General features: G+C 49.4%; 1 protein-coding gene and 1 pseudogene across 1 annotated transcript; one reads left to right on the top strand and one right to left on the bottom strand.

Moving 5' to 3' along the window:
- Positions 1-5904: 5904 nt before the first annotated feature.
- LOC124966720 (PRAME family member 12-like) lies at positions 5905-8315 on the top strand. The gene is made up of 3 exons (XM_047528372.1): positions 5905-6191; positions 6530-7111; positions 7742-8315. Exons 1-3 carry the CDS (start codon positions 5905-5907, stop codon positions 8313-8315), a joined length of 1443 nt encoding a protein of 480 aa, XP_047384328.1.
- An 8240-nt stretch (positions 8316-16555) lies between these two features.
- On the bottom strand, positions 16556-19466 carry LOC124966666 (tigger transposable element-derived protein 6-like; annotated as a pseudogene).
- Positions 19467-20112: the final 646 nt, after the last annotated feature.

Genomic DNA, 20112 nt, shown 5'->3' with positions numbered 1-20112 from the left:
CAGGGCAAAGTGGAGTCTGTGTAGTCACTGCCCACATAGCCTGGCCGGTAACATTTCCATGGGGTCAAATATGTCAGTAAGTCACATGCTGACGATGGCTGCCAGCCATGAACTCCCGCCTGCTCGCAGGTGAAGCCGGTGGTGGAAATTTTCCACCAAAATGGCGTCACTCATGTCAAACTCTGACACTACAGGGCTGGCGGGGGGCTAGGAAGAGGGATCCTCAAGCGCAGCCGTCTGCTGACAGGAGCCCTCACAAAAGACGGACAGAACGGCGACCTTTCCCCAAATCCACCACAAATTGTACCCAAAAAATGTATTTTCTTGCTTCTTTTATTTTTTGGGTACCAGGGACTGAACCCAGGGGCGCTCTACCTCTGAACCACACCCCCAGCCCTTTTTCATTTTTTATTTTGCGACAGGGTCTCGCTAAAATGCTCAGGTTCAGGCCGGCTTTGAACTCGCGATCCTCCTGCCTCTGCCTCCCGAGTCTCTGGGACCACAAACAGGCACCGCTGGGTCCTGCACAGAATTATGTCTTCTCAGAAGACGGCTGCCCAGCAGCTGCCTGTCCTCTTGGGCTGAGGCCACCCTCGTTCCGGAAACCTTGCAGCCGATGATGACTGTCTCAAAGCGCCTTAGTCGGCCCTTGAAACCCTGTCTTCCTTTGCCTCCTGGATGGGCCTGACCCTCTTTGCTTGGGGTCTTACATTCCCTGTCCCATCTACAGTCACTTTTTGATCAGCTGCTCTCTGTTGTTACCTAGGTTGACAGAAACCTCCACCTGCCCAGGCACCAGGTCAAGGGTGGTAACCGAGAGAGACGCCTAGCCTCACTCAAGCAAGAAACAGGTAAAGAAAATTCAAACTTGGAGACTAGGTTTCAAATATTCCTCAGCATAAACCACCATCTAGGCCTTAAAAATAATCTTAAACCTCTTTAAACTGCAATCATAAGTGAAATGAATATGGGTAATTTCTGCTAAATGCTTAAGATAAGAGGAAACCTCTAAATGCTTAAGATAAGAAAAAGCCTCAGCCCAAACAAACAAAAACAACCCAAAAAGCAGCTGCCTGGGTGTGGATGTGCACGCCCGTAATCCCAGCCACTCAGGAGGTCCAGGCAGGAGGAGCACAAGTTCCAGGTCAGCCTTGGCAACTCGGCGAGGCCTGTCTCAAAATGGGTTTTCCAACGGGGTGGGGGTGAGCCCAGGGGCCCAGCACCGCTGGTTCGTCCCCGTACTGCGACAACAAGAGCGCAGTTCACGTCTGCGTTTCGCCATAGCTACTTGCCTCTGACAAATCGCATGAACGTGCTAGAACTTCTTAGGTCTGACGTCCCCAGTTCCTGATTTACTTTTCACTCAAACGCTCACTTTTCACTGTGCTGCAGGTCCTTCCCTTAAGGGCTAGAGGCCCTAGAAACGGATTAGGGCTGGTGTGCTGGGAAATACCCGCTTTGGGGAAGAAACCAAAAGGCTCCCTGTGGCAGCGGCCATGGAGACAGGGACATGTGCCTTTAATCCTTGCTTCTCTCTCTTCCGTGTCCCTAAGAGCCACAGCCTGTACCCAGTGTTTGCTCAGGCCTGCCTGCCTTCCTTCCTTCCTTCCTTCCTTCCTGCCTGCCTTCCTTCCTGACTTCCTTCCTTCCTTCCCTCCTTCCATCCTTCCTTCCTTCCCTCCTTCCATCCTTCCTTCCTTCCTTCCTTCCTTCCTTCCTTCCTTCCTTCCTTCCTTCCTTCCTGCCTTCTCTCCTTCCTTCCAAGTGCTTTACCACTGAGCCTCTGTCCCCAGTCCTGTTCATTTTTTATGTTGAGACATGGCCTTATAAGCTGCCCAGCCTGGCCTCAAGCTTGCAATCCTCTGGCCTCAGCCTCCTGAGTCGCTGGGACTAGAGCCGTGTGTCACCACGCCCGGCTCTCAGTGGGTCTTAGTCTAGTCTGTTCCCCTGGCTCAGACCATGAAAACCACTCTCCGGCTTTGGGTCAATGCGCGTTCTTAGAGTTCATCTTCTCAAGCAGGTTCGCTGAGCTGATCCCATATGGAAACTCCCTTTTCCTTCTGGGGCAGTCAAAGGAGGCCTCTCCCTCCCTGCCTTCAAGGACAGCTCTGGCCTTTGGCGTCTCTGTTGTCCCTCCTGTAGCTACTTCCCTTCTGACTTCTAAACTCCAAACAGATATTTTAATCCCTCCACACCCACCACCCGAAAGAACCGCACCAAGCCAAGCAAAACCCCAGGCAGACCAAAAATAATACCACGTGTTCTTCCCATCACCTCGGATGATTCAGTCCCCTGTCCCCCTGCAGGCCCAGAGGCCAAGTCCCCAGCGCTGCTCCCATTATAACTGAGGCTTGATTCTCTGGACCTAGTAGTGGTTGAAGATCAGTCACCTCCTCAGGGGTCCCTCTCTTCCTCCCTGAATGGGCACATGATCTGATATGTTAGGAAACATAAAACCCAAGTGACAGCTGACACACTGAGTAACTCTGACATATTTTTATAATTTCAACGTGGCCAGCTGGACATGGTGGTGCCTGCCTACGATCCCAGCAACTTGGGAGGCTGAGGCAAGAGGACGGCAAGTTCAAGGCCAGTCTTGGCAACTTAGTGAGACCCTGTCTCCAGGTAACAAATAAGAGCTGGAGATGGAGCTCAGTGGTAAAGGGTACCTGGGTTCAATCCCCAGTACAAAAAAAAAAAAAAATTCTTTTTTTGGCAAGGCCAAAGAACTGCCAAGAATGATAAATTCAATTTTCTTTCCTAATATCAGAAACAGATTAAACTCTTTCTTGTCTCACAGTCAGGACTATGAAAGTCACATACTGCTAAAAGAAATCAATCGATAGTATGGAGTGAATCAATCAGTGCGTCCCTGACTCAGACCCTATGCACAACTACAGTTGAATATACCAGTTAATTTGGAGGAAACTAGAAATTCAATGGGATTAAGTGGGTGGGGATTCAGATATTTAATCAGACGGCACTCTGATTGGAACTAGGAGTTGAAAAGAGGAACGAGGGTTGGAAAAACCAGCAAAAGCTTCAAGAGCCCAAGAAGCACAGAAGCCTGGAGCCCAGGGTCACGGTCACCAGCTGTCGCCACTGGGATTCACAACTCCCTGCCAACTGTCCGGCTCTGGTAAGTCACCAAACCCCACGGAGATGCCATTCAGGCTGCATGGTGGCATCCACCGTTAGTCCCAGCTACTGGGGAGGCGGAGACAGGAGGATTACTTGAGCCCAGGAGTTCAAGGCCCGCTTGGGCGACTGAGCTCTAAACAGAACCCCTGTGGGGTCTACTCTCAGCCAGTCTCACCTGGTGACCCACACCCAGGAGTGGTGGCTCATGCCTGCAGTCCCAGCAACTCGGGAGGCCGAGGCAGGAGGAAGCACAAGTTGGAGGCACAGCCTCAGCAATTGAGCAAGATCTGATCTGAATATCAAAAAATGAAAGGAGAGACTGGGGATGTAGCTCAGTGGGGAGACGGCTTGCCTAGCATGCATGAGGCCCTGGGTTCAAGTCCCAGCACTGGAAAATAAAAGGAGCTGGAGATGTCGCTCAGTGATAGAGCAAAAAAGAAAAAAATAATGGTGACATGTAGGTTCTGACGGCAAACATATCATTTTCTTTTCTTTTTTTTTTTTAAGCGTCATGGCAGGGTCTTATTTTTTATTATTATTTTTAAAATGTGTTCTCATCAGCTACACATGACAGCAGAATGCATTTGACCTTTGTACACACACGGAGCTCGCCTTCTTCCTCCGGCTGTAGGAGGTGCGGAGTCCGCTGGTTGTGTAGCCATGCGTATGTAGGGTAACCATGGCCGAGTTCCACGGCCTTGCCGCCCCACGCCCCCTCCCCTCCCCCACCCCCTCTGCCCACTCCAAAGTCCCTCCATTCATCCCTCCCAGCCCCATTGTGGATCAGCGTCCCAATATCAGAGAAAACATTCGGCCTCTGGTTTTGGGGGGTTATTTCATTTAGCATGAGAGACTATCATGTTTGTGTCTCTTCAAATGGACAGATTTAAGATCTTGTCTCTAAATGCAGTTTTGCTTTCGTCCCAATAGTTTTGATTTCTGCTTTGGTTTAGGTCATATTAAATTTCTTTCCCTCTTTTTTTTTTTTTGTTAGCACCGGGGATTGAAATCCAGGGGTACTTTACCACTGAGTTACATCCCCGACCCTTTTTATTTATGTATTTTTAATTCCAGACAGGGTCTTGCTAAATTGCTTAGGGTTCTGCTAAATGCTGAAGCTGGCCTTGAACTTGTGATCCCCCTGCCTCAGCCCCAAGTCGCTGGGATTGCCATGCCATGTGTCACCATGCCCTGCTAAATTGCTTCATTTGCTTTTTATAATTATTATGTGTGTGTTTGTGTTTTACCCAGTATTGAACCCCAGGGATGCTCCACTATAGAGTTATATCCCAGCCCTTTTTATTTTGTATTTTGAGACAGTGTCTTGCTAAATTGCCAAGGTTTGCCTTCAACTTGTAATCCTCCCATTTAATCTAGCAAAATTTTTGATAAAATTTGGAAAGCATCTAATTGATCGGAATTACTTACTTTTGGGGGTGGGGGTGTAGTTTAGTGAGCACTTGTCTATCATGCACGAGGCCCCAGATTCAATCCATAGCACCACAAAAATAGTCTACCCTCAAATTATACTTCATTGATTCTATGGTTTCATGATTGGTTTTTTATTTTATTTTTGGTTGATTTTTTCTGTGGCTTCAAGATTTTATAAGTTAGGCACTTGTTATAACTAATAGCTTAAAAATATTCCACCCTTTATTTTTCTTGGCAGTACCAGAGATTGAACCCAGTGCCACACAATGAGAGTTTTGCTAAGGTGCTCAGAATCCCAAGTAGCTGGGCTTACGGGAGTAGGTCACCATGCCCAACAGTATGCAGTATTTTTAACAGGAGCGACTCTTCTGATCTATCTCTTTCCCTGGACACCACTGCAAAGTGGCACATGGTCACATGTGTGCAAGATCCACATGACGATCAGTGCCTCATCCCAGAGTCAGCGTTTTCCACTCTTACTTCCAAATGCCCTAAAATCCTACGTGTGGCTTTTAGCCTTGCTTACTGAGCCTGGTGGTACATGTCTGTGATCCCAGCTACTCAAGAGGCTGAGGCAGGAGGATCATGAATTTGAGACCAGTCTGGACAACTTAGTGAGATCCTGTCTCAAAATAAAACAGGGCTGGGAGCCTGTAATCCCAGCGGCCTGAGAGGCTGAGGCAGAAGGATGTCAAGTTCAAAGCCAGCCTCAGCAATTTAGCAAGACCCTAAGCAATTTAGTGAGACCCTGCCTCAATAAAAAGGAAAAGGGCTGGGGACGTGGCTCAGAGGCAGAGCACCCTGGGTTCAAGCCTGTGCCACACAGTAAGTAAATACATACCTACAAAATACGAAAAAAAGAGATGGGGTGTGGCCAGCGGTAAGGCGCCCCTGGCTTCTATCCCTACTACCACCCCCAAAATAACCATACGTAAGTAAATCAATAAATTGCTCATTTGAAAAATGAAAAGTAACGACACCACTTTATTTTCCTTATTTATTTACCGGTGCTGGGGATTGAACCCAGGGCCACTCCACCACTGAGTTGCATCCCCAGCCCTGTTTTATTTTTCATTTTGAGACAGGGTCTCACTTAAGTTCTAGGCTGGCCTGGAATGTGTGATCCTCCTGCCTCAGTCTCCCAGGACTCTGGGATTAGAGGCCTGTATCATCAGGCCTGGTTTGGCACCCATAGAGTAGAACTGGGGTAAGTCGAAGACCCCTCCAGTGTTGCCAGTGTTGGGTGGCTGTAAGACAGAGCTGCTGAGCACGGTTGGGAATGTACCTTCGCTGGACATTTCCCCAGGATCCTTTCCATGAAGACTCCTCAGGATGAGCAGCCAGGACCCACGCACGCTGCTGGAGCTGGCAGGGCGGAGCCTGCTGATGGACAGCCAGCGGGCCACCCTGGCTCTGCAGGACCTGCCCATCGAGCTCTTCCCACCACTCTTCATGGAGGCCTTCAGCGGGAGACACAGGGAGGTCCTGAAGGAAATGGTGCGGGCCTGGCCCTTCACCTGCCTCCCCCTGGGGGCCCTGATGAAGAAGCCAGACCTGGAGATGCTCCAAGTCACACTGCAAGGGCTCAATATGCTACTTGCCCAGAGGGATCGCCCCAGGTGAGGGGGACCCAGGTGGGCTGGAAGGGGGGGCCCTCTGGAGGCAGGCAGAGGTGGGGTGCTGAAGGGCGAACTCGAGGTTTCCGGTGCTGCCAGCCGGGAGGGTTGGAGAAGCCTTGGCCGTGCCCCATCTGGGGAGGGCTTCCGCATGTTCAGGCTTGCGCCTGCCCCGCCTCGGCTGGCACGGTGGGCACCGGGCTGGATTGGAGGGGAGAGGGGTGGAGAAGAGTGAGGCCGAAGGAGAGGCGGAGCGGGAGCAGCGGAGGGAGGGTGACTGGAGGCGCAGGAGGGTGGCAGGGTCCCTGCCTCCACGCTGAGGCTCTGCTGTGGTACCACAGGCGGTGGAGGCTGCAGGTGCTGGATCTGCGGCAAGTTCATCACAACTTCTGGAGGATGTGGACGGGAGAGGTGGCCGATGCCTGCTCACCAGAGGCCATGCCTAGGAAGCAAACCGTGGCGGCCCCTCCAGGGACAGGGCCCTTGCTGCCCTTGAAGGTGCTGGCAGACCTGTGCTTGCCGCATAAGCTCCCGTATCCCCCCGTCGCCTTCGTCCTTCAGTGGATGGATGGGAAGCCCGGCGTGGTCCAGCTGTGCTGTAAGAAGCTGCAGGTATCGACTTTGTCCCTCCAGAGCATGGAGAGGATCTTGGAAAAGTTGGACCTGGACTACATCCAGCAAGTGGAAATGCACTGTCCCTGGAGTCTGTCTATCCTGGCCAGTTTTGCTACCTATTTGGGCCAGATGAGGAACCTGAGGAAGCTTCTTTTCTCCCACGTCCAAGTGTCTGTTGACGTCTCCCAGGAGGAGAAGGATTGGCTGATGGATCACGTCACCTCGCAGTTTGCCAAGATGGACAGCCTCCGGAGGCTCTACCTGGATGATGCCTTCTCCTTAGATGGCCGTCTGTGCCAGGTGCTCAGGTGAGGAAGGAGGGCCAATGTTTCCTGGAGATCGCTGAACTTTGGTGGGCACCTGCGGTGTGCCAGCCACTGGTGATTCAACACTGATGGAGAAAGTCTGTGAACTTCTCTGCTTCTACCCTATCCTGGAGTCAGGCCTCCCATAGACACCGTCATAGAGGCAGAGGGTCACCCAGGGTCATGTCTGGGAAGTGCTGCCATGCTGGGAAGCTGGCTGGCAGGCACAGGATCTAGTGAGACTCCTTCCCTAGGAGCCATGTCTAGCGAAGGTGGCGGGAAACAGGACAGAGAAGAGGGCATTGAAGGAGGGGAGGCTCCAGGCCCACCTGCCCCTCGCAGCAGGGAAGCTCCGTGCTCTCCAGCTGGGAGCAGGGAGCCAGCCGGCCTCTAAGGCACGCTTGGGGAAGGCTGCGCCCAGCAAGCTTCAGGTGGTGACTGTGGACTTGGGGGTGAGGAGCGGGGATGGGGGCCTTGCTGGGGGTATAGGGTGTGAGCCCCACAGGTGGGCAGCCCCAGGGGCTTGTCCTTCATGCGGGTCTCCCCCTGGTCCCCTCTGGACAGACCTGTGGGTTGTCTGCTTCTTCCACCTTGACATCACTCCTCAGAACTAACTGCTTGGTCTCTCCTTAGGCACCTGAAGAACCCCCTGGAGACCCTGTCAATCACCAATTGCCAGCCCTCAGATTCGGACTGGAACCATCTGTCCGGGTCTCCAAACCTCGCTCAGCTACTACACCTGAACCTGTGTGGCATCAAACAGACCAATCTCAGTCCCGAGCCCCTCAGAATTCTGCTGGAGAACGCTGCAGCCACCCTGAGGACCCTGAACTTGCAGGACTGTGAGATCACGGACTCGCAGCTCCAGGTCCTCCTGCCTGCCCTGAGTGGCTGCTCCCAGCTCAGGACCTTCAGCTTTCAGGGGAACAACATCTCCTTGCCGGTCATGAGGGACCTGCTGCGTCACACTGCCAGGCTGAGGCAGTTGAGTCTAGAGATGTACCCTGCCCCTCTGGAGAGCTACAATGCCCAGGGTGCCATCCACCGGGAGAGATTCTTCCAGCACTATGCTGAGCTGACGGACATACTGAGGGCCGTAAGGGAGCCCAAGAGAGTCTTGTTCCATACCAAACCCTGCCACATCTGTGGCCACCGGTTTGTTTACAACCTGCCCACCAGCCTCTGTCGCTGTTTGATGCCCGCCTAGTTGGATGCATATATCAGAAGTGCTCTGTGCACTTGAAAATAAAGGCTAAGACATAGGTGTCTCTCCAAGGGAAACTAGAAACATGATTTCAGACTGTTGCACGACATGAGTGGGAAAAGAAAAGGTGATGCAGGAGGATGGGGTCACGGGAATGGTTCACCCGGGGAGAGTTGGAGCCTTTGGGGACACAAGTCTTCGAGTCAGAAATAGGAATCTGAATTTCTGGAAGTGGACTCATGCTGAGAGGTATGCAGGGGCATTACTCCTGTGTGGACGGTTGTGAGGGAGTGATGCGGGAACTGGCTGCAAACCCTCTGCTGTCCTCTAGGGTCTCCAGGTTCAAGGTCAGGAAGCTCAGCGGCTCAGGGGACGGGCACTAATAGATCAGTGATGCTCGAGCCCAGGAACTCAGCATCGTGACAACGCAGGGTCATTCTGAGAAGGCCCTCCCGTTCTTGACCTCCCTCTGGGCGTCTGTTACATCCTTCCAACGTGTGTGGCTGGTCAGTGGGGTAACCAAAGGAGTTCTTTGGGGATAGTAGGAGATTGCCATCTGAGACACTCAGGTCATGAGGGACCATAGCCACATCCCTCAGGGCTGGGGCTCAGGGGAAGACAAAGCAGAGAGAAAAGAAATGGGGTATGAGCCACTTTTCCCTGTGGTCATATTCTTGGGGGCTCCCAACCTCTTGGTTGGCCACCTGTACACAAATTCCCCCGTGGACGTCCCAGTGGGTGGACCAGTCAATGTTCCTCTCCTGAGGTAAAGGAACAAGCTACACAAGAGGATTGATGGTGGACTCAGAGGATTTTAACTATGCACTTCTGATCTCTTGTCTTTTAATCTTGCTAAGGGAGCCCCTGAAACTGGCCCTTATACTCTCCTGTGTTGTTCTTCTTATTATTTTTTGGTGTTGGGGATTGAACTCAGGGGCACTTAACCACTGAGCCACATCCCCAGCCCTTTTTTGTATTTTATATTTTATCTAGCTACAGGGTCTTGCTGAGTTGCTTAGGGCTTGGCTAACTTGCTGAGGCTGGCTTCGAACTGGCAATCCTCCTGCCTCAGCCTCCCATCTCGCTGGAATTACACGCATGCGCATCTGCACCCGGCTCATCTTACATTTTGATTTGCCCATAGGAATCAATAAAATTGTCTTAAGCCTTTTTGTTTTTGTTTTTTTGGTGTTGGGGATTGAACCCAAGGGTGCCCTACCACTGTAGAGAAATTCATAGAATAGGACTTATAAATCCTTGCAAGACTTACATCCTACCAGTCAAGAAACCTAACAGGGAGGCTGGACATATAACCAAGACTTAGGTGCAATAGATAAAATTATACATCCAAGATTTCCTGTCATCTGATGGGCCTGCAGACTAAATGACCCTCCGCGGATGCCTTTCGCTCTGCTTTCTCTGGTACCCAGGTGATAAGCAGGCCCAACACTATGGCCTTCTGGGAAATCAGCGATAAACCCAGACTGGGAAGCCACAGGGGTTCCCTGAAACCCCTCCTTACCCCTCTTAGGCCTTATGCCAAGACCTCTCAACCAAACAGTGCCCTGGAAATGCCACTCCTACTCAATCTGCAAGGGATTTGCTTTGTGGTCTACCAGGCAGACTCTGAAGTAGCTTTTCTTTACTTTTTACAGCAGGTGGCGTTCGAGGGCCGTGAGACCTCCATGGGTAAACTTCCCTTCTCTGCAGGAAAAGTCCATTACTGAGATTATGCTCCAGCTCTGGAGGGAATTTCCTTCTTACCCAGAGAAGAGACATCCCAGGTTTCCCTGGACCCAGAACTAAAAGATAATTAAGAGATTCCCTTGAACTTGCAGGATAGTGTAGTCTTAGATCCCAAATTTCTCTCTGCTGTGTCCCCAACATAAGAACTTAGAAGGAACTTTCCCAGAGCCTGTTCCATAGGAGGAAAGTCATATGAGTTTTCAACAAAACAAAACTTTCAACAACCTCCAATTTTAAGGCCCCCAAATTATGCAAAACCTTTTACCCTGTTAGTTCACAAAACAATCAGACCTGGAGACATCAACCCGCTCCTCATTGCACATCCAGACTGTCCAAATCAGCCGGGGCTCCGTGGTACATGCCTAGGACCCAGCGACTCAGGAGTATGAGGCAGGAGGTCACAAGTTGATGGAAAACCAGTCTCAAAATAAAAATAAAAATGCCTAAGGATGCAACTCGGAAGCAGAGCATCCCTGACTTCAATCCCCAGTACCACCAAGTAACAAGAGAAAATTAGTTGCGTGGCCTTTTGAAGTAAAAGCTTAAAAACATTTAATACAATAATGTAAAGAGGGGAGACTTTTTTGGGGGGGTACAAGGGATTGAACCTACAGGTGCTTAACCACTGAGCACATCCCGAGCCCTTTTTATGTCTGTATTTTGAGATGGGGCCTTGCTAAGTCGCTGAGGCTGGTCTTGAACTCTTGATTCTCCTGCCTTCGCCTCCGAGCCCCTGGGATTGCAGGTGTTCGCCTCGCACCCGGCCGAGGAAGCCTGTTCTCATCTGCTTCTTCCCCTACTACTGCATTCTGGAGTAGTGCCTTCACGTGTGCGTAGGTGCACACATGGCGACCGACGTCTCAGGACTGGCGTTTCCCGTCTCTGTAATACTGGGTACATACTCTACAACACCGTAACGTGGCTTTTATAATTTCTCTTCAGATTCTTTTTCTCAGTACTCAGGATTGAACCCTGGAACTCTCTACCACTGAAATACGTCCTCAGTCCTTTCAATATTTTATTTTGAGACAGGGTAAGTGGCCTGAGCTGCTGGGCCCGATGGCACAGAACTAAAACCCCAGCAACTCAGGAGGTTGCTGCAAGAGGATCGTAAGTTCAAGGCCAGCCGTGGCAAGTTAGGGAGACCCTGGTTCAAAAATCAAAAGAGCTGCAGATGTGACTCTGGCAGAGCAGCCCTGGGTTCGGCACCCCAGCACTATAAGTAAATGTGTTGCACTTGCTGTGTCCCTGTCACGGGCAGTGCCACAGGGAAGGAGACACTGAGAGCGACCACAGGACCTGGTCCCCTGCTCAGTCCTGAAGGACAGTCGCACCACCACCCAGATAGAGGCAGAGGGCTCACCCGGGGCCCACGGTCTGGGAAGAGCCACCAAGGAGCTGGGAGGCTGGTCGGGGAGGACAGAGTCTAGCAAGGTGGGTTTGAGGCTCCTTCTCGAGGAGGCTTGTCTAGTGAAGGCGGCTGGAAACAGGACAGAAGAGGGCGTTGGAGGAGGGGAGGCCCAGACCCACCTGTCCCTTGCAGCAGGGAAGCTCCGTGCTCTCTGGCTGGGAGCAGGGAGCTGGCCGCTGAGGCCCGGGAGGCTGCACCCAGTGAGCTCTGGGTGGCGATTGTGGAGTTGGGGGTGAGGAGCGGGGATGGGGGTCTTGCTGAGGGTACAGGGTGTGAGCCCTGCAGGTGGGCAGCCCCAGGGCCTGTTGTGGATCTGACCTGGGTTTGTCCTTGGTGCGGGCGGGTCTCCCTCTGGTCCCCTCTGGACAGACCTGGGGTTCTCCTCTGCTTGGCAGGGAGGGGGGTGGGCAGCTCTAGAGATGGGGGACCCACCCGGTCACACAGGTGGTGGTGGAGGGCCTCGGCCAGAAGCAGGGTGACATGAATGAGCAGATTCTGCAAAACTCAGTGCCCTGGGTGTCCGCCACCGTCGGGAGGTCGGGCCACCTCTAGCGCGGGCCAATCCGTCTCCTCCGACCCCGACGTCGCTCCTCAGAACCCACTGCTTGGTCTCTCCTTCGGCACCTGCCCCCCCCCCCACCTGCAGACCCTCTCAACTGCTAATTACTAACACTGCACTTGGATTCAGAGTTGAAGCATCTGTCCCTGTGTCTGAGCACCAGTCAGGTGAAGCACCTGGACCTTAATGGCGTCAAAATTTAAAGCCAGTTGCGGTGGGGAACGCCTCTAATCCTAGTGACTCAGGAGGCTGAGGCAGGAGGATGGAAAGTTCCAGATCAGCCCCCAGAAATTAGGTCCTCAGCAACTTAGCAAGACCCTGGCTCAAAATTAAAAAATGAAACGGACCGGGGATGTAGCTCTGTGTTAGAGCACCCGTGGGTTCCATCCCCAGCCCCCTCCCTCCAAAAATGTCCTGTTGAAGTCAGGTGTCCCTCCAAGTCCTGCTGGAGAAGCGGTAGCTACCCTGCAGAATCGCAGGGCTCCCAGCTCGAGGCCACCCTCCTGCCCTGGGCCGCTGCTGCCCGCTCACCTCGCTCAGCTTGAGCGCCGTGCCCGCCCCTCTGGAGACCAACAGTGGTTCCTCCACCATGGTGGCTTCTCCAGCTGCGGGCTAAGCTGACGGGCTGCTGAGGGACATCAGGCCACCGTGAACATCTGCACCTGTACTGGGCCAACAGGCTCCGTCACCCAGGTCTGCCAGGAAGCAGCCATGCTGGGCCCTCCCCGTCGGTGCACATGGAAGGCTTCCCTCTGGACACTTGGAAAAGAAACAGCCTGTGGCTGCACGTGAAGCGGACTCAGAACCCGGGCTGCAGTATAGCTGGGAAAAGATGGAAGTTAAGGATCCCCCGTCCCCTGGTAGGGAATAACCCTTGGCCTTCCTGCATGCTAGGTAAACACACTACCCTTAGCCACATTCCCGGCCACAGCCACTGAGTGAGACTCTGTCTCGAAATGAAAAATAAAATGGGCTGGGGATGTGGCTCAGTGGTACAGCTCCCCTGGTTTCCATCCCTAGGACCAAATGTGTGTGTGTGTGTGTGTGTGTGTGTGAACTTACACTTCAATATTTATTGACATGCCTAGGACGTACCCAGCACAGTGTTAGGTACCATAGGTTGCGAAGGTTAACTGGTCCCTGCTTTCCTGGAACTTAGTCTAATTAAAGAGACATAGAACACTGAGAAAACATTTAAGTGCTTAACTGAGTGGTAGAGACGATAAATCTCTACCAAGGGAGGAGGGCAAAGGATAGAGTAGGTGCTGGAGTCTTCAAGAAAAGAGGATTCCAGGTGTTTCTTTTCCCCTGTGGCAGTGGATTGAACCCAGGGTGCTACATCCCTAGCCCTTTTCCAATTTTGAGACAGAGTCTTTGTGGGGGCAGTTTTTTTTTAATTTATTTTTATTGTAAACAAATGGGATACATGTTGTTTCTGTTTGTACATGGAGTAACAGCATACCATTTGCATAATCATACATTTACATAGGGTAATGATGTTTGATTCATTCCATTATTTTTTCATTGCCCCCACCCCTCCCACCTCTCTTTTCCCTCTATACAGTCCCTCCTTCCTCCATTCTTTCCCCCTCCCACCCCCCATTATGTGTCATCATCTGCTTATCAGTGAGATCATTTGTCTTTTGGATTTTTGAGATTGACTTATCTCACTTAACCTGATGTTCTCCAATTTCATCCATTTGCCTGCAAATGCCATAAATTTATTATTCTTTATAGCTGAGTAATATTCCATTGTATGTATATATATATATATATATATATATATATATATATATATATATATACCACAGTTTCTTTATCCATTCACCAATTGAAGGACATCTAGGTTGGTTCCACAGTCTGGCTATTGTGAATTGAGCAGCTATGAACATTGATGTGGCTGTATCTCTGTAGTATGCTGACTTTAAGTCCTTTGGGTATAGGCCAAGGAGTGGGACAGCTGGGTCAAAGGGTGGTTCCATACCAAGTTTTCTAAGGAATCTCCACACTGCTTTCCTGAGTGGCGAGTGGCTGCACTAATTTGCATCCTGTGGGGGCAGTTTTGAGAATTGAACCCACAGTTCACCGCTGAACCGCATTTCCAGCTCTCTTTATTTTTTATTTTGAGATAGGGTCTTGCTAGAATGCTGAGGCTGGTCTCAAACTTGCCATCCTGCCTCAGCTTCCTGAATCACTGAGATTCCAGGCATGGGCCACCATGCTTGGCTTGACCCAGGGTCTTGCTGAGTTGCTGAGGTTGGACTTGAACTTGGAATCCTCTGGACTCAGCTTTCTGAGGAGCTGGGTTGACGGGCCTGCACCACCATGTGTTATGGTCTAGCTTGACAGACAGCAGGCAAGGCACTCTGGCAAAGGCACAGAAGCAGAAATGTGTATGGAATGGGTGACAATGGCCTGTTCAGGGAGCAACACTGATTGTGCTGTGCAATCAGGTTGGAAATTGCAGTCAACTACACAGGGTACTAAAACTCAGCTGAAAAATCCGGTCTTTTATTGCTGCAGGCATTTGAGAGCCAACACACACACTTAGGCAAAGGACATGGTTTGATGCCAACAGACCAAACAACATGTACAGAGGGACTGCAGGAGAAAGGTGAGGGAAAGGATCAGGATATGTGTCCGTAATCCTGATACAAGAGGATGATGAGGGCAGTTAAGGAGCTAAGGATGAGATATAACCTAGGATTTGGCTAGAAGGCATTGTTTTCCTTTCCCAAGTGTTGATTTAAAATCTGTCTAACACTTTAAAATTCCCACACTAATTTGTTGAAAGGAAAACTATCCAAAAGAAGCTTTTAAAAATCTATTTAAGCATCTATTTTTTCATGATTGTTGTTTTGTTCAAGGTGGAAGCAATAATTTCTATGATTAATCTGCTTTATCTGTTTCAGTTAATTAATTTCAGAAAGAAAAATGAATTCTTGTGTGTTTCTGAAATATCTACAAAATTTACCCAGGGTGGGGGCAGGAAGAAAAACACCACCCCATTAACGGGTACTGTGCGTACCCTCTAAAAATGAAGAGGTATTTATCTGATTTCTCAGGAATAGACACTAGAGTTATAAAGAATATTAGGAATGCCTTCTCTAGGGCTGGGGGTGTAGTTTAGTCGTAGAGGGCTGGCCTGACATGGGTGAGGCCCTAGGTTTGATCCTTAGTACCGCAAAGAAGGAAAAAAGAAAAAAGAATGCCTTCTCTATGGGAAAAAAACTGATATAAATCTGATTATAAATTCATAAAATCTTAAGTAACTTAGAATGAACTTTGATTTCTCTGAAGAACAAGCACAATTGGAAAAAGGTGATTCATGGAACAATCTTAGTAGAGGGAAAATGTAGTGTGTTTTCATTTTGATTATATGGTACAGACTAGAGTATCCACAGGGATTAAGAAGAACAGTGAGAAAAATCCAAATCAGGGTGTGATCCAAACACCCTCACGGGAGTCTCCTCTCTAACAAACTCTCCTTTCATGCTGTCTTGAAAGTGAGAGGCAGGCTGGGCTCTGTGGTCTCCCCATGATCCTGATTAACAGGGTTCTCTTTATTTTACCTTCTGTGCTAGAGCATATCCAGGTCTCCTTTATGCTCTTTATTTCCCTTACTCCAGCTCCCTAATAATTATGTTTAAAGCTCTGCAAGATATTTTAATGGGCTAGATGGCTCCTGTTAATTCCTTGGGCACAAACACATGTACTTCTATTGAAAACCTGGATAATTTGGGGGACATTCAAGAGGATAGCTAAGAAAGTTCTAGAGTTAACAAATCAGCAGAAAGGAGAAAGGATTAAATAGCCCTGGAGTAAGAAAATTCTGCTGATCTTTTCTTTATATACAGTAATGGAGAGCATTCAGAAGGCCATCTGAAGAGAAGGTACTTGAATCCAGCTGTCAGAGTTTCTCTAAGTATGGACTCTGGACCATCAGGTGAGGACTTATTAGAAATGCAAGTTCTTGGGTTCCCCCTAGGACCTACTGAATCCAAAATTCTGAGGGTAGAACTCAAAAGTCTTGGGCTTTAACAAGTCTTCCAAATGATTCTGATGTGAGCTAAACTCTGGAAACCACTGACCTAGACTTGTTGGGAAGTAGTTGGCTCTATGTCCATAATGTGCTCGATTTTCCTGTGGTTACTTCAGAAGTTTCCAAACTTGTGTGCACACTGGAATCACCTGGGGAGATTCAAAACGACTAAATGCCTGTGCCCCATCAACAGAGACTGTGATTTAACAGATCTGGGATATGGCTTGGGCTTTGGGATTTTTAGAAGATTCTCAAGTGCTCCTAATGTACAGACAAATTGGAAAACAACTGGATTGATCAAAAAGGAGCACACGCATTAGTCAAATTTCATTCCCAAATTCTGTTCAAGTTTCCTGATTATCTCAGAGAACTGGATTGTGGTCTTAATAATATTGCTTTACTTAAATTAGTTCAATATCCTATCTAAAGACATCTTTATCCTTGAAAAATATTCTCTAAAGTAAAGGAGGCAGTTAATTCCTACATTATTTTGCTTGGAGGAAATCTGTAATTTGGGGATGGGTAAGACTAAGGGTCACTCTCTTCATTAAATATTCATCTATTCCATTTAGCTGTCCAAAAATGGCATCAGGAACCCTTGGACAAGTGGAAAGGAACTGTCAAGTCTCTGTACACTTGAGATGGCTTCTGTGATGTTTGGCTGCTCTGGTCAACAAACTTCCTCCTCCTCATCCTCACTTCCAGCACCATCAGTATGTTTGCCAGTCACCACGTCCTGGATGAACTCCTGGGAGCTGGTGAGATCATCATCTGCAGCAACCGAGTCCTGGAAATTTACTTCATCTGGGACACGTGTGGCAATAGCCATGGAGTGCCATGACTTTTCAATAGCAACGTCTGGTTCCTTGGCTGCTACTTCTGCACTGGAAGCTGTAGGGATGATGCCTGCCTTCTGTCAACCTTTCACCACTGTGGACAGCTTGACAGACCACCGTGCTGCAGCAATCAGGCCAATGGCCTGCTGGATGCCCACTTTTTCTTGATCTTTATTACCACTGTGCTTGAGGAGGATCCGTTTTAGAAGGTGACTCCTGTACAGCATTTTCATGGTGTGAATTATCCCAAGAGTCAGTGGCTGCAGGACAGCAGTACAGTTTGAGGGCAGATATCCCACCCGGATCCTTCCTAGGCGTGGTAGTGAGCAGAACAGTTGTCAAGGAGCAGGAGGACCCAGCGTTCTGCCCTCTTCATCCGGGCACCTACTTGCATTAGCCACTCATTTAACAGGTCCTGTATCATCCATGCCACCTGGTTGGCTGGGTAATCACAAGGCAGGAATTGGACAATCTTGAATCAGCGTGGGCTGGGTGACCTATCAATCATCAATGGTCTCATTTTTCAGTCCTTGAAGCATTGCAACAAAAGAGTGCTGTCAACTGCTGCTTTGCTTTCTTGCCCCCCCACGACGGTCCCCTTTGTAGCAACTACTTGCTGGGGAAGCAACTGGAAAACACTCCTGCCTCATCAGCACTGAAGATATCTAGGCTGTAGTCAGCCATTAGTTTCATGATTCCCCCCCCGCCCCCGTGCCATGCTTTAACCTGATCTATTCCTAGACCCTTCATTAACCTGTCACCGTCCTCTCCACAGACAGCTTTCAAAGCAATTCCATGGCGATCTCTAAATCTGTCCAACCAACCCACACACACTTGTTTGAAAACTGTCCTAGCCAAGCACATTGGCCAAGTTTAGTGCTTTCTTCTGAATCACGGAACCAGTCACGAGTATGTTTCGGGCATGGATTTCTTGAAACCAAGCAAAAACAGCCTTATCGATGTCATCATGAAGAGCATCCCTCATCCTCTTCCGGGGTCCTACTATGCCTTTCGCACTTTTTCTTCACATTTGGCTCCATGCTTTGGAGAACGTAGATCACGTAGGAGTGATACCACATTCTTTTGCCACAACACCTTTTCTCTTTCCTGAGTCCACAGCTTCTACGACTTTCATTTTCTCCTCCAGGGAGAACTGTGGACATTTCTTGTTCCCTTTCTCTTGTTTGCCAGGGGATGAGGGCTGGCCAGTGTTCCTTCTTGAAGCTTATTTTGCCACAAATGTGGAAAACTGAAGGCCCCACAGCGGTGGCCTGGGGCTGAACAGCTGGGCAATCCCACAGCCAGCAGCCACAGCTTCCTCCTCCGCCTGGAAACCCCCCCCCCATTTTTTTTTTAAATATAAAAAAGAAAAATGACTGGGGATATAGATCGTTGGTAGAGGGGCCTCTGGGTTCAATCCCCAGTACCACAAAAATGAATGAATGAATGAATGAATGAACTGGACCAGTGGCACATGACTAATCCCAGAAGCTCAGGAGCCTGAGGCAGGAGGATTCAGAGTTCAGGTCCAACCTCAGCAACTCAGTGAGACCCTAAGCAACTTTGCAAGACCCTATCTCAAAGTGAAAAATAAAAAGGGCGGGGGATGTGGCTCAGTGATTAAGTATCCTTGGGTTTGGTCCCTAGTACCAAAAGAAAAATAATAGAATACATTTTTTAAAAGTTTTAAAGACAAGCAGGGTTAGTAGCCAACAGGGTGGAGGTAGGGAGCACAAGACTACATTCGCCTGCAGTGATCCCAAGATAAACTTTTCCAGGTTGCAGATCTTGCATGCCACCTGCTGGTAACTCAGACCACACGGCATGAGTTTTTATGAGAACCGCTGTTTTGTACAGTAGTTTTCAAAAATGGGTAAATACCGCGTATCAATATCTGTGCCGTGATTTTTAAAAAATAATGAGCATATTAACTGATCTCAAAACTGTAAGGGAAAATTAGTACTGCATTAGTTTTTTTTTTTTGTTACTGTGACCAAAATACTTAAAAAGAGCTTAAAATGGGCAAGAAGGTGCCCCCCTGTACACCCCGGAGGCTGAGGCCGGAGGATCACAAGTTCCAGGCCAACCTGGAAACTCAGTGAGACCCTGTCTCGAAATAAAAAAAAAATAAGGGTGGGGGATATAGCTCAGTTCATAGAGTGTCGGCCTGTCAAGCACAAGGCCCTGGGTTCAATCCCCAGCACAACCAAAGAATAATGATTAAAAATAAAATAAAAGGACTGGGGAGTAGCTCAGGGGTAGAGGCACCCCTGGGATCAATCCTCAGCACCAGGGGGAAAAGAAAGAGAGAGAAGAAAGATTTCTTTTGGCTCATGACTTCAGACCCTCAGCCTGTGGTTAGCCAGCTCCGTTGTTCTGGGCCCTCAGTGAGGCAGAACAACATGGCGGAAGGGCATGGTGGAGGAAAGCTGCGCAGCTTCTGGAAACCAGAAAGCAGAGGGAGTGAGAAAGAGGTCAGGGACAAGACAGGATCCCCAAGGGCATGCCTCCCAGTGACCTGCCTCCTCCAGTCCCCCCCCCCCTTACAGTGACGGCTCATAATCCATTCAAATTGTTATCCCATCAAGTGGATTAATCCACTGATGAGGTTACAGCCCTAATCGCTGCCTGAGCCCCACCTCTGACCTTGCCGCACTGGGGATCACGTTTTTCACAACGTGAGCATTTCAGGGCAGGGGAACATTTCTAGATCCAAACCATAACAAGCGCTTTCAAACAATACAACAGGCCACTTAAAATAATGTGTAACTTGATTTGCTCTCTCAAAGCAAATGAGACGTAAAAAAAAAATAATAATTTTAGACATCCATGAGTGAGACTTGTTTCTTTAAATAAGCATTTAGAATGGTAAAACGCTAGCTGGGTGCGCTGGCTCACGCCTGTCATCCCAGCAACTTGGGAGGCTGAGGCAGGAGGATCTCAAGTTCAAAGTCAACCTCAGCAATTTAGTGACGCCCTGTCTCAACATAAAACATTAAAAGGGCTGGGGACGTAGCTCAGTGGCAAAGTGACCCTGGGTCCAATTCTTAGTCACCAAAGAAGAGGAAGAGGAAGAAGGAGGAGAAGACGATTTTTGATCTGGAAACCCAACCCTTATTTTTTTAACACAGACTTGGTTTTGCTTTTTAGAGTAGTTTTAAGATCATGGCAAAACAGAGCAGAAGCTCCACAGTCCCTCTGCCCCT

Source organism: Sciurus carolinensis, chromosome 1 (genome assembly GCF_902686445.1).
Source record: "Sciurus carolinensis chromosome 1, mSciCar1.2, whole genome shotgun sequence".
Lineage (NCBI taxonomy): Eukaryota > Metazoa > Chordata > Mammalia > Rodentia > Sciuridae > Sciurus > Sciurus carolinensis.
This window is presented reverse-complemented; position numbering and strand designations above follow the sequence as displayed.